The sequence below is a fragment of the Gracilinanus agilis genome, chromosome 4 (genome assembly GCF_016433145.1).
Source record: "Gracilinanus agilis isolate LMUSP501 chromosome 4, AgileGrace, whole genome shotgun sequence".
NCBI classification, from domain to species: Eukaryota; Metazoa; Chordata; class Mammalia; order Didelphimorphia; family Didelphidae; genus Gracilinanus; species Gracilinanus agilis.
This window is the reverse complement of record NC_058133.1, coordinates 226,725,461-226,739,741: the sequence shown is the minus strand read 5'-3', so window position 1 is coordinate 226,739,741 and position 14,281 is coordinate 226,725,461. Positions and strand designations below refer to the sequence as shown.

At 45.4% G+C, this 14,281-nt stretch overlaps 1 protein-coding gene across 5 annotated transcripts; it reads right to left on the bottom strand.

Moving 5' to 3' along the window:
* Window positions 1-1,856: 1,856 nt before the first annotated feature.
* PCYT2 (phosphate cytidylyltransferase 2, ethanolamine) lies at window positions 1,857-13,766 on the bottom strand. 5 transcript variants are annotated; one of them, XM_044672167.1, is made up of 14 exons: window positions 13,606-13,766; window positions 9,925-10,013; window positions 9,242-9,403; window positions 8,871-8,937; window positions 6,580-6,664; window positions 6,142-6,186; window positions 5,547-5,600; window positions 4,712-4,850; window positions 4,281-4,363; window positions 3,962-4,039; window positions 2,957-3,022; window positions 2,591-2,656; window positions 2,169-2,257; window positions 1,857-1,983 (listed from the first exon to the last, which is right to left on the bottom strand). In XM_044672167.1, exons 1-14 carry the CDS (start codon window positions 13,692-13,694, stop codon window positions 1,863-1,865), a joined length of 1,233 nt encoding a protein of 410 aa, XP_044528102.1. In that variant the 5' UTR covers window positions 13,695-13,766; the 3' UTR covers window positions 1,857-1,862. The 5 variants fall into 5 exon arrangements, with proteins under 5 accessions (XP_044528102.1, XP_044528103.1, XP_044528104.1 ...); XM_044672168.1 differs by having other exon boundaries at window positions 1,857-1,980; window positions 13,606-13,760; XM_044672169.1 differs by lacking the exon at window positions 5,547-5,600 and having other exon boundaries at window positions 1,857-1,980; window positions 13,606-13,760.
* Window positions 13,767-14,281: the final 515 nt, after the last annotated feature.

The window sequence follows — 14,281 nt, the reverse complement described above, 5'->3', positions numbered from 1 at the left end:
ACACGATTTGGGAAGTAAACTCTAAATGGCCACCCTAGTACAACTATCAATAATTGGTCTTGATCGATGACACATGAAGAAACCAGTGGAAATGCACGTTGGCTGGGGCAGGGTGAGTGTTGGTGGGGGAGAGAGTAAGAACATGAATCATGTAAACATGGAAAATTTTTTTTCTAAAAAATAAAATTAAAAATAATAACAATAATAAAGAAAATCAAGGGTTGGTCATGGTAGGAAAAAGAAATAGTCTTAGTCCTAAAATATATGGCATATCCAATAGGCAGGACTAGTTCTTTGCTAAAGAAACCAAAATCCAATCTGATCTCAGGTCCAAAGGCCCTTTGTTTTTTTTTCACAGGGTCTTGAGAACCAGGAACAGTTAAGTCCAAGGTGGAATGAATTCAGGACTCTGCTTATCTGTGGGGAATGAAGTTTTTATATTCCATTTAACACATGACCAGAAATATGAGAGTTGGCTTTCTAATTCCTGGTTCCCTAAAGGGAAGGGGGGAAGTTCAGTACTGAAGGGCAAGCTGAATTGGGTTTGGTATCTGGAGAGCATGAACTTGCTTGTTCTCCCCACTCCTGTTTAACAATCAGACACTGCTGGGGGAGTGACACAGAGTCCTGGGGGAGATTGGAATTTCTGTGTGGTTAACTAAGTAGCTGTCATCAAGGTTACATCCACGGCAACCCAGGAGACAGAAGGGGCTCTCAGACAAACAGGAGTACAGCACATCTGTCACCTCTGGTACCATACTCTTTCCTAGTTTCTACTCAAGTGTTGATTGGAAGAGAGACTAAAAACTGAGAAGTGTTTTCCTTTCATTATCCAGGACAGGGATATTGTGGGAATGCTCAGTGGATCATGCATCCCCATCATATTTATTAAGTTCCACTGACAGAAATTTACAACAATAAGTTTGATATAAAAATCAGAATACAAAGTCTACACAGGGAGCAGCAAGGTTAGGGGAGGACAATGGGGCCCTGGGCAGCAAAGCTGGAGGTGAACGTGAAAGGTCCTGGAGCTCAGGCTGCAGACAGGAAGCTTTGGAATATAACTTGCATGAAGAGAATGATGGAGATTGAGGAGGGAAATCTGGGGAGGTGTGAGCCCCCTCCTAATGAGTTATAGGAGGTCACCATTTGGATCATTCCCCTTCTTGTATGGCTGACTCTCTTGCTCCCTCCCTGAATCGCCAGGAAGCAAGGTTTGCCAGGGGTTAGGCAGGGGCAGCCCAGCCTCTAGGGGACAGTGGAAGAAGGCGCTTCATAAGCCCATTAGGGTTGTGCTTAATGTCATGAGAGCCACATGGCAGCTGGGACTCGCGTCCTTCTCCTATCCCACAAACATTTCAGCTTGTTTCACTTGGGGTGGCCAGTGCTGAGCAAAGGGAAGCCAGGATTAAGAGCAGCCAGAGTCTGCTCATGGCTCTGGCCACAGACCTGATATGGATACCCCTCTTGGGTGGATTTCACAGGCTCATACTGCCAGCGGGATCTGTTTTCCTAAAAGTCAAATCAGTGGAGCCTAGGCAGAAAAGCATTATTAGGGAATACAAAGTCTCCAAAAAAACAGGAGAAACATAGTACCAAGTGTTCATTTCTGCCAACACCAGGCAGCTCCGGGCTGGCCTGGTTGTGCAAGGTTCCAACAGTTACTCCAAAGTCAGGGTAAGTTAAAAAGGGGGCCTCAGCTTCATTAAAATGGTGGGTATGACAAATTCTAAAATCAGAAGGGCAAGAGAAGGCGAGAAGAGCAAAGGGGAAGGCAGGCCCTCAGGCAAACTCCAGTTCAAGATGAAGGCAGGTGGAATGGAGGGAGGTGTGCTGCTCCGGCTGGTTTGTGATTAGGCCTCCTAGGATCTCTCCACCTGCACTCCTGCCCCTTCGGTTATTGTCTCCTGTTTTTTTATGGCCTCCAGAGCAGCTAGCTCTCGAGCTTCTTTCTTCTGATTTCTTGCTTCATACTCTAATCTGCTAGGAAAGAAGTGGAAGTATTGAAACCTGAGATCACAAAGTCCAGCCCCACAACCTAGATTCCCTGAAATAGATGGCCTTACAAAGTTCTCCTTTATTTTCATTCCACTTCTGAGGCCTGAAGCACCTAAGCAGAGAGATCCCTATAAACTACCTCCTATAGCCTGGTCATGGAGGAAACTCACCTGTTTTTAATAATTCTCTGTACAATGAGGTCTGTGGTGAGGTCATTACCGCTATCGATCTGATGGAAGATCCCCCTTCTCTTGGGTTCCTGTGGATACAAAGGGATGCCACCATGGGGTCACTCATAGGCTGCTGAAGGCCAGACCTCTCCCATCCCTTCTTGCAGTAAGGGTATGTTCAAAAAGAGCAGGGTGAGAAGTGGGGGAGGGAGGAGAAAGAGAAGGGAAACCTATTATTCCCCTAGAGGAAAGATAGTAAGTTTTCACTCTCCCAAGAAAGGACAGAAATGTATGCCCATGAAGCCCAGCCTACCCATGCATGGTGGAAATGACTGAGAGGGTCAGTGGACAAGGAGGAAATATATCTTGGAGGGGCAGGTTCATGGAAGGTAGAGAACCAGCAAGCATCCTGGGGCACTCACCTCATAGGGATCTGAACCGTCCTTATCAGGCATCACTTCGGTCTTCCCATGACACACTAGGTCTACCTGAGAAAAGGAGCTGTGGGGGTCAGGAGTACCATTCCTGGCTAGAAATTCCAGGGGCCCTGAGGGCAGAGGCTAGTCCCTGACAGAGAAGTGTCCACATGATCCCCCTGGGCTCCTAGTGCCTTGGTCAGACAGTGCCTTATTCTGCCCCTGCTCTCTTCAGGTGGGCTGCTACTCTTGGGCAGGCAGCGATGAGGATGACTAGATGGATACTCTTAGTAAACTCAGTAACCCTTGGACACCTTTCTCTTTCCCTCCTTCTGCTCTGCCCTGTGCTCCTGACTCACCAGGATGACTCACCTTGAAGTGATCCAGAAGGTCAGCTGTGACAGCATAGGGAGCTCCAATCACCACCTCAGCCACATACTGGGGAGGCAAGAGAGAGCAATGACCTAAATTTTCCCTCTGTTCCCAATGCCAGGCTTACTGGCCAGGGTGGGGACCCAAGAATTTGGCTCTGAAGACCACCAAGTCCCATGTAAACCACTTTACAGAGCAAGGAAAGGAGCCCAGCTAGTCATAGACAGTTCCATAGAGAGCACCTCTCTTCAAAGGCTATTAAAACTAAGGGGAGTCCTAGAGGTCAATGAGTACCTCCCCTTCTCCTCCTATCACACTGATGAGGCTTTCTCAAGATTTCACAGCTAAGCTGGGCCTTGAACCCATATCATCTGAATCCAAGTCCAAAGTTCTGAGACAGTTTACAAAGCGCTGGTAACCCTGATAAGGATTGTAGTTGCAACAGCTATTCTAAATTTCTTCTCAAACCATTCAGGGAAGGTTAAGTTAGATGAACAGAAAGACAAGAAATGGGTCATAATCATTGGAGAAAGATGCAGAGAGGTTCAAGAAGCAGCAAAATGAACCGTAAACTTCCTAAAGGTAGAGGATGTCAACTTCTTCTAAGTTCTTCCCATCATAACCCCAAAAAAGGTCTCTGTAAAACCCAGGGATGCCAATGATCAAGTACCAGCAGAAGTGGTTTAGGCAGAACAAGTAGTGTGGAATTTTAGATTCCCAGAATTAAAGGCACCATAGAAAGCAGTCTAATATAGTCAGCATCATGGTTAACATCTGCATTTGAATGATGAGAAAACAGAGGCTAGAGATAGGAAAAGAGACTTTCTTGGCCAGTGACTGAGTGAGCTCCAGAATGGAGACCGAGCAGGTTACTAGTCTTAGAGAGCAGGATCCCACACCTCCCAGTGGACCTGAGTTCAGAGGTGACTTGAGGCCAGGGTAGATGCTTGAAGTATTTCTGTGTCCCTCCCTGTCCCTCACTGACTCTAACCCTCTGAAACTCACCCTGCAGGCCAACACGCTTAGAGTTCTCTCATGCACATTCATGATGGGGTAGTTCTTTCCCTTGTAGTGATTCACCTCCTAGAATCAGAGAGAGGCGTCAGTCAGCCAGAGCCCACAGAGAGGAGGTTCCTCAGTAGATTACTGACAGAAGGCCCACCCCACCCCTCCTGATTCTTGCTGTTTGGCTGGAAAAAGTTTTTTTTTTTTTTTTTTTTTTTTCCAAACAGTATCCTCCTGTAAGAGGGAAGAGAGGAGCATGCACTGAGATGGGCCATACATTCTTGCTGCCTTTCTCACCATATCACTGAGTAGTTCATACCTGGTCAAAATGTAAGCCTGCAATGATGTAGGGTCGTTCTGCAAGCTGGTAAACTTTCTCCAGAAAAGACACATGCCCAATATCTGTGCCCAGGTTAAGAGAACAACTGGGAGAGAATGGGGAGTCTGTCTCCACAGGGCAGGCCTCAAGCACTCTTAATGGAAGACCGGGGAAGAGAACAGTGATAAGGAGCTTCAGGAGGAGGGAGTTCCTTTACACTGTTTCCCATGGTTCATTCTAACCAACTATTTGTCCCTACCCACTTTGAGACAAACTTTCCCATCTTTTTTTCTGTAGCCTGAAAGAACCTCAGTGGGTTTGACAATGTAATCCCTTAGGCCCTAATGTTGAAACCATTTCCAGGACAGACATCATCTACTCTTCCCCGGGGAGGCAAAGAGTAGTAGGAGTGGTGCCAGACAGAAAGATACGGAACAGGTCAAAGGCTCCAGCCACATAGATGATGGTATCTCCTGGCTCTGGCTCCTTCCCAGAAGCAAACTGGATGATCTTCTGGGATGTCTGCAAAAACTGTGACACTCCAGTCCATGGGCTGTGGCTCCTTGGGCACTGGGGACCAAGAAGAGGGTACTGGTTAGACATTTCCAATATCATATACCCAGTGAGCTCACCCTTCTACCCACCAAAAGGGACACCTCCCCAGGGGGTATAGATATTTTGGGTCCCCTCTTCCCAGTCTTTTGAAGCTGCTGTCCTATGGGACTTTCTCTCCCACCCACCTCCTTCATCCATTAGCAAATCTCATGGTTTCTTTTGGTATGGGAAGTCTACAGGTCAATAAAGGGAACATTCAATGACTTGGTCTAGGGTGCCAAATTCACAGCTCTCTTTCTAGCCTGAAGATGCTGGTAGGTACTGGTCCTGAAGATTATTCTCTTAGCCCTTAAGAAAGGGGAGAAAAAGACCAGAGCAGGGAAGAGTCAAGAGAAACCAATGAGTAATGAAACCTCTTTCTGTGCACCAATTTCTAGGCAGGCTAGCTGAGGTGTGTGGGGAGAAGAAGGGATGGGGAACAGTGACACCTGATGGAAGGGATATGCAAGGGGTAAGACCTAGCTTTAGCCTAGGAAAGCTTTAATTTGGTAAGAAAGGACGTGAAGATAACAAAAGTTGGAAGTCTTTTCAACAAGGCCATTGAGTGAAACACCAGCATCCTGGTCTTCACCAAAGGGCCCCAGATGGTCAGAGAAGTAGACAGCAAATCCCGACACATTCAATAGGACCCAGAAGCCACTGTCTTGTCACCTGGGAGAAGCCTTCTGGGCAAATACCTGCCCCAGCAGGTACTAGGTGAAGGGGCTACAAAGGGAGAGAGCCAAATTACTGTTAGAAACTTCAAATAGTGACAATCTCACATGGCAGTGTCTACTAAAACCCAGGGTTTGGCATGGGCAGGCTCAAATGGGGAGCACATGCCAGATAAAGATACCTAGTTCTTATCTGGTCCTCTCAGCACTTGCTGTGAGCACTAAATTAAATCTGAGAACTTACTAGGGGAAATTCTAGAAATTGTGCCTGATACCGTCTTGCCCACCTGAGGGCAGGTACTTTCTTTAGCTCAGTTCTAATTGGAGTCTATGGGGAAAATGCAGGGAAACCCAAAACAAGTTGGTAAAGTCAAATTCAGATAAATCCTGGAGTGACAAAATCTGCTGAGGAGAGGAGAGCAAAAAGACAGAGCTAGTAGGGTCCAGGGACTGGGTCTTCCCCTATCCTTACTCCTTTAAAGGAAGACTATCCCTCGCCTTGTGCTTTCTGGAAGCCTCAAATACATGTGAGATACTAGGTTTTTGCCACATTGTGCTTAGGTGCTATATAAGAGTTTTTCCCAGATGCTCACCTTGCCAAAGCTGTCGGTGTACTCCCGGTATTCTGAGGGCAATTCCTGCACAGAAAAGTGGAGTCAGGCCTGCAGGGCCAGCATGGCACCAGAATTCCAGACAGCATTCCTTTCCATGGCCCACTGACAGGGCTCTCCTCCCTGATTTGGAGATGTCCCTGTTGAGAAGCAGGAAGCCTGCTGCTCCCTACTTGCTGACCAGTTTCAGGAAAGGAGAGTAAGAGATTTGTTTCTCAAGACCTATAACCATCCCAACAGTACCAAATGGAAAGAAATATTCACTCCCTTCCCAACCAAGGTCTTGGCTTTCAGAAAGCAACTATATCCTAAGCCCCAGGTGCCAATGGCAAGGAATAGGAAAGGTCAGGAGAGTTACCAAAGGCATCTACATATCAAATTCCCAGAAGACCACTGCCTTCTAGGTCACTGTGAACTCACGCGGCTGCTGTGATGAGCTTTGGTCATGAGCAGCATCCGGCCAACTAGATCAGTGGTAGAGACTCCCTGGGTGCGCTTACATTCTCTGTGGAAGATGGGCAGGAATAGGATCAGTGTAGAAATGGCTCAGTTCTGGTGAGCAGTAGTGAAGGCTTCAATTGCCCAGAGTGGGATTATTTTGGGAAGGTCTATGTATCCTCCCTCCTCTAGTTAGGTGGGAAAACAAAGAATAACTTATTCTGCAGAAGATCTTTCTGATTCCCAATGAAAGACTGGAACAATGAGGGGCCATTTACTCTGGGGGAACAAAAGGACATTTAGTTCTCTGCTCTATGAGAAGAATTGTCCAAATTGTCTAATCGTCTATAAGAATTGCCCAAGCTTTCCAAGGACACTTTACTCCAGGGGCAAAGTGGCCTCATCTAGGGCTATCAATACTCAGGCTTTCAACTTTTCCTCTTCACTCAATACCATTTAAGGCAAAAACATCCTGTTTCCATTGTTGACTGAAAAGCCAGCAATTTCAACATCTTGTCTGAAGGGAAAAACTGACAAACAGGTCCTGATTTAGATCCTATTTTTTTGATTGACCACTAGATGTCTGTTTCCTGCCCTTTTTTTCCCCTTCTAAAAATCCTCACCTTCCATTGTAGAATTGATACTGTGGATTGGTTCCAAGGCAGAAAAGCAGTAAGGGCTAGGCAATGGGGGTTAAATGATTTGCCTAGGGTCTCACAGCTAGGTAGTGTCTAAGGCCAGATCTGAACCTACAACCTCCCACTTCTAGGCTTGGCTCTCAATCCACTGAATCCCCTGCTCTGTCTTTCAACTGAAAACCAGTTCCTGAGAAAGGAGTTAAGACTTAGGAGACAGAGAAGTAGCATGTTATTGTGTAATGTTTGGGTGTCCATATAATAAGTATTTTGGTTCTGTCTTTATTTTGATCTACTGCAATCTATGTATCACTGTTTTTCAAATGCATGTAGATTCTGAAACAATTAATAAAATTTTATTCTAAAGTACTACTTTAGAAACCACAGCAACTTTTATCATTATGTATTTTCCTGGTCAATAATAACTTAAAATTTATACAGCATTTTAAAGTGTTCAAAGATATTCATGTATATTATTTCATTTGAGCTTCACAACTCATTGAGGAATTATCCCTATTTTACAAATTAAGAACTATTCCTATATATACCAGCAGTACAATTAATATAAGTATTGTAATGTAGTCTGCTAAATTTTTTCATTAAAAGAGACTTTCCCCTTTTTTGACCATGGAAGAGATGGGAAAACATCCCTTTCTCCCCTCTCTGCTGGTCTACCATTTATGGGTGTGGAATACTGAATATGCTGTCAGACATAGCTGGCGTTAATTAATTTTAATATTTTTTTGTTTTACTTTTTAAACCTTTTTTACAAGGAATAGTACAACAGGTAGGGAGAAGAAGGGTCAAGGATACCTGGAAATGAAGGTTCTATAAGAACAAAAGCATCAACAAAAACAAGATTGTTAAAACTGATGCTCATTCTCAAAAAGGCTGAGGGCTACTAGTAGAGTGGGTTTGACTGTATGGGCTTGAGTGTCAGCTTTGTGTGACATTCATTCTCTGTATTACTTTCCCTATTTATAAAATGAGGGACTTCTACTAAATGGTTTCTTAAACTGAGAAGGCAGAAGGATACAGAGGAATAGGTGCTGGATTTGGAGTTAGAGGATGTGGCTTAAACCCTAGCTTCTTCATTTATTGTCCATGTGACCTTGGTCATGTGACCATGTGATCTTGGTCTTGATTTTCTCATGTGTAAAATTAAGATGTTAGATGAGGGTGACCCTTGAAGTCCTTTCCATCTCTAACTCTGTGATCCTATTATTTCTTTCTGCTAAAAAAATTTCACAAATCTCTGAAATGCTTAGTGTTATACCTATAGCACAACCTAGTGGTTACACATAGAAAATGAAAACCTTTCAGTAGGCTGTCCCCCTACTTTGTAGCTGGCCAAATTCTAGCCAATAAGAGAAAAGAAATGCAGAAACCACTCCTTATCAGCCTGATTTGAGAAGTCTCTCTCAGTGGCTACCAGGAATCAGAGAACACACTATGAAGTCATTTATAAAGTACTGTGTAAAATGGTAAAGAGTCACCAATGGAAATGTCAAGGATGATTATTTCTTCACCTTTGATTTGGTTCAGCAAACATGTATAAAGTAGTCACTCCTCTCCTTACAATTCCCTACACTCTGCCCCCCACTCCCCACCCCGTGCAGGGTGGGGCAGGGGCCTCACCTGTATCTCCCAGCCTTCTTCACTTCTTCATAGGTGTCCCGTCCATCCACAGTTAAGGTGATGTCATCTAAGAGCAGCACAATACACATACACACAAACATTAGAGGGTTAGCCTTGCCAAGACACTTCAGGACAGCCTTGGCCAAGAGCCTCAGTCTCAGAATCCACACCTTCATAATCAAGAACTCCAGGGTCAAGGAAAATGCTTCCAGTGTCTCTAAGATTTCCTGGGTCTGTTTGAGATACAACTTTTCTGAAATTTAAAAATTTTTCATCTCTGAAGAGTTATGTAGGGCCTACCCCCCCTCCCTCTAGTTGCTACATTGCCACCTTAGGACTTCCAGGATAGGGTGTGCAGCCAGGCCACTTACTGCCATGAACACAGAAATCACAGTTGTATTTGTCCAGGGTCTCCAGGGCAGTGACGTAAGGAGCACCAGGCACAATCTCATCCACCCACTTGATGGCCTGGACCATTTTGTATCTCTCCTCCTGAGTGAAGACAGGAGGGCCCTTGTGCTTGGCAATCTCCTCTAGGGCAAGGCAAAGAGGAAGAAAGAGTAGAATAATGACGAATGCTAATATTGATATCCTGAAGAATCCACAGCAAGGACTCTTGTTTCCAGCCCTCATCCAGCCACCCAATCTGCTAACGTACTTCATTACTAAACATCTTAATTTTTTGAGGTCTTGGGTTCAATTCCTAGATAATGGCATATCTTGCAATTGAGAAATTAGGGAAGCAGAGTAGGTACTTAATAAAAAGTTCTTGGTAAAACTCCTCTCTCACATTTCCCTAGTCTTTTACCTATCTAGGTTACTAGATCCAAGTAGGGAAAGGGTCTGGGATACAACTACCTCAGCCCTGGTCATCCTATTTTGCGTTCCACATTTTCACTGCCTGCAAGGGTTGCATCTTCTAAGGGAAGGTGCTATGTCTGTTTGAAATCTTGTATCACCTGACTAACTGAGAATAGCCAACACTGCAGGCCTGTGCTATCGGATGGGGAGGCAAGAGAGCTAGGAGAGGATCTGGAGCACGACAGCCTCTTACCATCAGTGTGGACCCCTACGACAAGGTAATCTCCCATGGCCCGTGCCTGACGCAGCTGGTTTGAATGCCCATAATGTACCATGTCATAGCTGTGGAAATAAATGGAGGTATCAAGCTTTGTTGAAAGGGAGGGGCAGATGTGAGTTGGGAAAGGAGGGTCTTCCCCTTTTGTTGCCTCTTTGGGGTAACCCTCTAAGGAGCTTGGAGCTACCTCACATAACTGAAGATGAGTAGGGAGGGCAGAACCTTGTGTGTTGAAGGTTCAGGAAGTAAAAGCGAGGCTGCTTAACAGCTCAAGACACTGAAAGTTTTAGAAGTCACAACAAACTCAGGTGTAGCTTGAGAAACTCAAGTATAACAAAGGGCCAGATCCTTATTGCCAAACCTAATACCGATATGAGAATTCATTATTAGTTTGGTCATGTGACCAAGTCCTATAAGGAGTTTCAGACTGATCTCCTGAGGAGTGGTGAGTAGCATTGTGACTAATCTTTTTCTAGTTGTTAGACTTCAAAGAGGGATTACATAGTATGTTTATTTCTAAACTTTAAATCTAAATTAATTTTGCAATACTCCTTATGGTTATCAGAGCTATCCTGGGAAAAACAAAAACTAAAGATAAGAATCACCTGTAGACCATTAAAGAAACACTATCCATGGCTTAAGGCTTGGAATCTCTAACTAGGGAGTGTTATTGTTTTGGAGTCTGATCTCAGCATAAATGGGGTACACCATGCCCTTCCTTTCTTCACTAAGAATGCTCACCCATGGTCTATCAGGCCTTAGCTAAGGTTCACAATCAAAGACCTTGTTCCAGGGTAGGCAATCAAAACCCAAAGAAAGTTAATTAAAATGTCCCCAAGAAAAGCAAAGAGTATTGAACAGGAGGACTGGGAATTGGGGGTAGGGTAGAAAGGTGAAGTTAGAAGAGAAGCTGAAGTGGGGTGAGCGTGAGAAGTATTAAACACACTCAGAGGAGTGAAGTCCCAGGCCCACTGCAAGCCTGAGGATTGGATCAAATAAGAGCCATTTCATAAGTAAGGTCAACAGGGTCTGCTCCAGAGTCCACTTGATAAAGGGGCAGATGGTGGGACCCACTTCTCACTTTCTTTGGCCCAACAAAAGTTAAGGGACCTGCTGGTTTTGCTTAACAAACTTTAGATTTAGAGTTCAGTAAGGCATAGTACAGGAATATGAAGTACTGATATGGTTTTGCTCTCAAGGGCCTTATATTTTTATTAGATATAGGACTTTTTTAGTCCTTTAATACTGCCATCCTTTGCTCAGAAACGCCAAACTATTTAATTACTATTGATTTAAGTAGAAAAGTCACTATTGAAAGGCGGAAAAAAGATAATTTTCCCTATAGGGCAGAGCACTTGTTATTTGGGTTGTTTTGGTACAATCTAGTTTGGGCCCCTGGCAGTGCTCCCATAGTATACTGAGAATGGCATTATGACATGAATCTGGTTCCAATAATTAAGCAATTCTGGTCATATACTCACTGAGTACCTCAGAAAACTTACTGGGATGAGAGGCAGAATACCTGGGTTATAACCCTAGCTAATCTATGGTATCGTTTCAACATCTCTCTCTAAAGAACACTCATTTTTCTTTAACTGAGACATTCAGTGTTTTGAATTATAGAAAGGAAAAAATATAATGCAGGCACATCTAACTTTGAGCAAACCTAATACCTACAAAGTGGAATTTATATAGTTCATTATAATTTATAAAACATCTCTATAATCTCATTTAATACTCTCCAAACCCCTTTGAGGTTGGTGGTAGCATTTCACAGATGAGAAAACTGAGAAATAGAGAGATTAAGTGACTTTTCTGAAGTTTCACAGCTGGCAGAGCTTGATTACAAATCTAGGACTCTTTCTACTAACCCACAACTGCCTCTGCCTATGAAAATCCAGATTTTAAAAACTGATAAGGGGTGATTAGTTCCTTCACTGGAATATATGATTTCATATAATCTACAAACTAGAGTGAGGAGAGGGCCTATATAGCATTTTAAGTGGTAAAAATGACCAAAAAGTTGATTTTCAGAAACATACACAACTGCACAATATTAAACATACCAGCTATTACATGAGTCAAATAATGTTTTATATTAGTACAAAAACAAATGGCCAGGCCCTACTAGAAAAAGCCAAAAATCCTGAATGTCTTAAGGAAACATTTTGGAGCCCTCTAAACGATCCCCCCACGATTTTAAATATTCTTAATCTTAATAAATACTAGTATGCTGTTTTTTTCCTCCATTCATCTGATAACAGAGTGCTTCGTGTACTCATAAAGGTCTGGCATTAAAAACCAAGAATTCTCAACTTCTCCACTCACTTTTACCACTGTCTCCCTTTGGGAGGATGGAAGTCAATCTCCTGATCCGAAATGCTTTTTCTGTGTTTACCTCAATCTGAATAGTCCTAAGTGTAAGGAGAAAAAAAATTTTGCACCTCTAGGAAATACTTCAGAAACAGTAAAGCATCCCATGCTTCCACTGTTGCTAGGGATTTGTAGAAGCACATGGTTCAAATTCCTCAAAAAAACCACACACAAGAAAATAAGGCTTCAAAACCATGTTTCCACCCACACTTCCCAACCAAAAACATTCCTTTTTCCCTTGACTGACCCTCAAGTTCAAAGAACTACAGCATGAGATAATCTTTTCCTTTTACTAGAATATAAAAGAACCAGTTTATCTGATTTTTAAGTAAGGAGCAGGTCCCAAAGTCCACCTTATCCAAGGCTGATTACCTCTAACATAAAGGAATAAGTAGCTAATCTTGGGTTCTTCAATAGAAATTCAATCTCTTACAACAATAAACCCTTTGTAAACGCTTTTTCTCTTTTTTTAAAGCCTTTAAAGTTCTTGCTATGTATAATCCAGTTTCCTTTCCCCAGTTCAGCTCTCAGGTTCTCCAGAATAGACACTGCTGATTCCTTGACTTTCCTTTGGCTCTACCCTGTCCCAGAGATTCGGGGCTCCGGGGGCTCGGGCCCCAAAGGACCACTTATTCAAAGGCTTTAATGCGGAGGGAGGTATGGGAAAATACGTGCTTTGACTTATCCTAGCTGAGTAGACCCGGGAACTGCACCCCGGCACACCTAGCCAGGAAGGGCAGTTCTACGGAGGCCGGGGAGGAGGGACGGGACGAGGGGATGGACACCAACCGAACCTGCCGGGGCTAACTTCAGAGGGGGTGGCGGCCAGCTAAGAATCCGCTAGACCCTCCCAGAGGAGAAGTTTGAAGCCCGCCGGCCATCAGTCCACGCCAATCGTTCGGGCTCTCCCGGGTCTGGGTCCTGGCTGGGATGGGGGCTGCGACAGGACCCAGCTGGGCAAGAACATCGCCCGGCAGACCCAGAGTTACCCCGGCTCGACAGCGTTTAAAGCCCCGCTGCCTCGGGCAGGACCTGGGGCACGTCTTTCCGGGGGGCCTGCCGGCGCAGAGACAGGGCGGGCCTCAGGGCCCTGGGCGGAGGCTGGGGGTGGGGTGGGGGTGGAGGTCGGATGGAGAGACAGGCGAAGTAAGGGAAGCCAGGGAAGGAGAGAGAAGGGAACGGGCAGGAGGAGACTGGCTCAGACGTGCAGCCAGCCCAGCTCGGGAGCGGGCCGGGAAGGGACTCGGGCCCCCCTGCTCTGCCCTCTCTGCCTCACGCTCTCACCAGCCGTCACACCAGACCCGCACGGTGCGCTTGGTCCCTGGGCCAAGTTTTTTGGAGGGATCTGTGGTCCCGTGTCCGTTTCGGATCATGTCCCGACGGCGGCAATGAGTCTAACCCTTTCGTGTGCAGCGTTGCGACCGTCCAACGACTGACTACCGACTCAGAGCGGCCACAACCAGGGGTGCTACGGCTCCGGAGCCGCTGCCCCCGCCCCCGCGCACGCGCCCACTATCGTCACGTGGGGGCTCACCCTGCCGCACTGGGCCAATCGCACAACGACAAGCTCCTGGCCCTACAGCCCCGCCCTCCCTCCCGCAGTAGGCCGCGCCCCTCAGCGCGCGGTCACTCCCTTCCCTTCCACCTATGCGGCAGCCGGGTGAAGGACGCCCCTCGCTCCTCAAGCCCGGCCCAAATAATGTATCGGAGAACCAGGGCAGATTTGTACAGGGCTCAAGAGGTCCTCCTCTCTTCAGCCTGTCTACATGAATTCGCCCTGGAAGACGATGCACACAGGGCTTCTTATTTCATCTTCTCCACCTCCTGGAATTTTGGAGCAAGAAGAGAGTGAAAGGGTTGGCTCCCTAACTAATCTAGCCCAGGAGATGGGGTGGGCCTAGGAACTTAGGAAAGTTAGTTAGACAGCTAGTTATCAACTTGGCTGTACTGCGATCCTGAC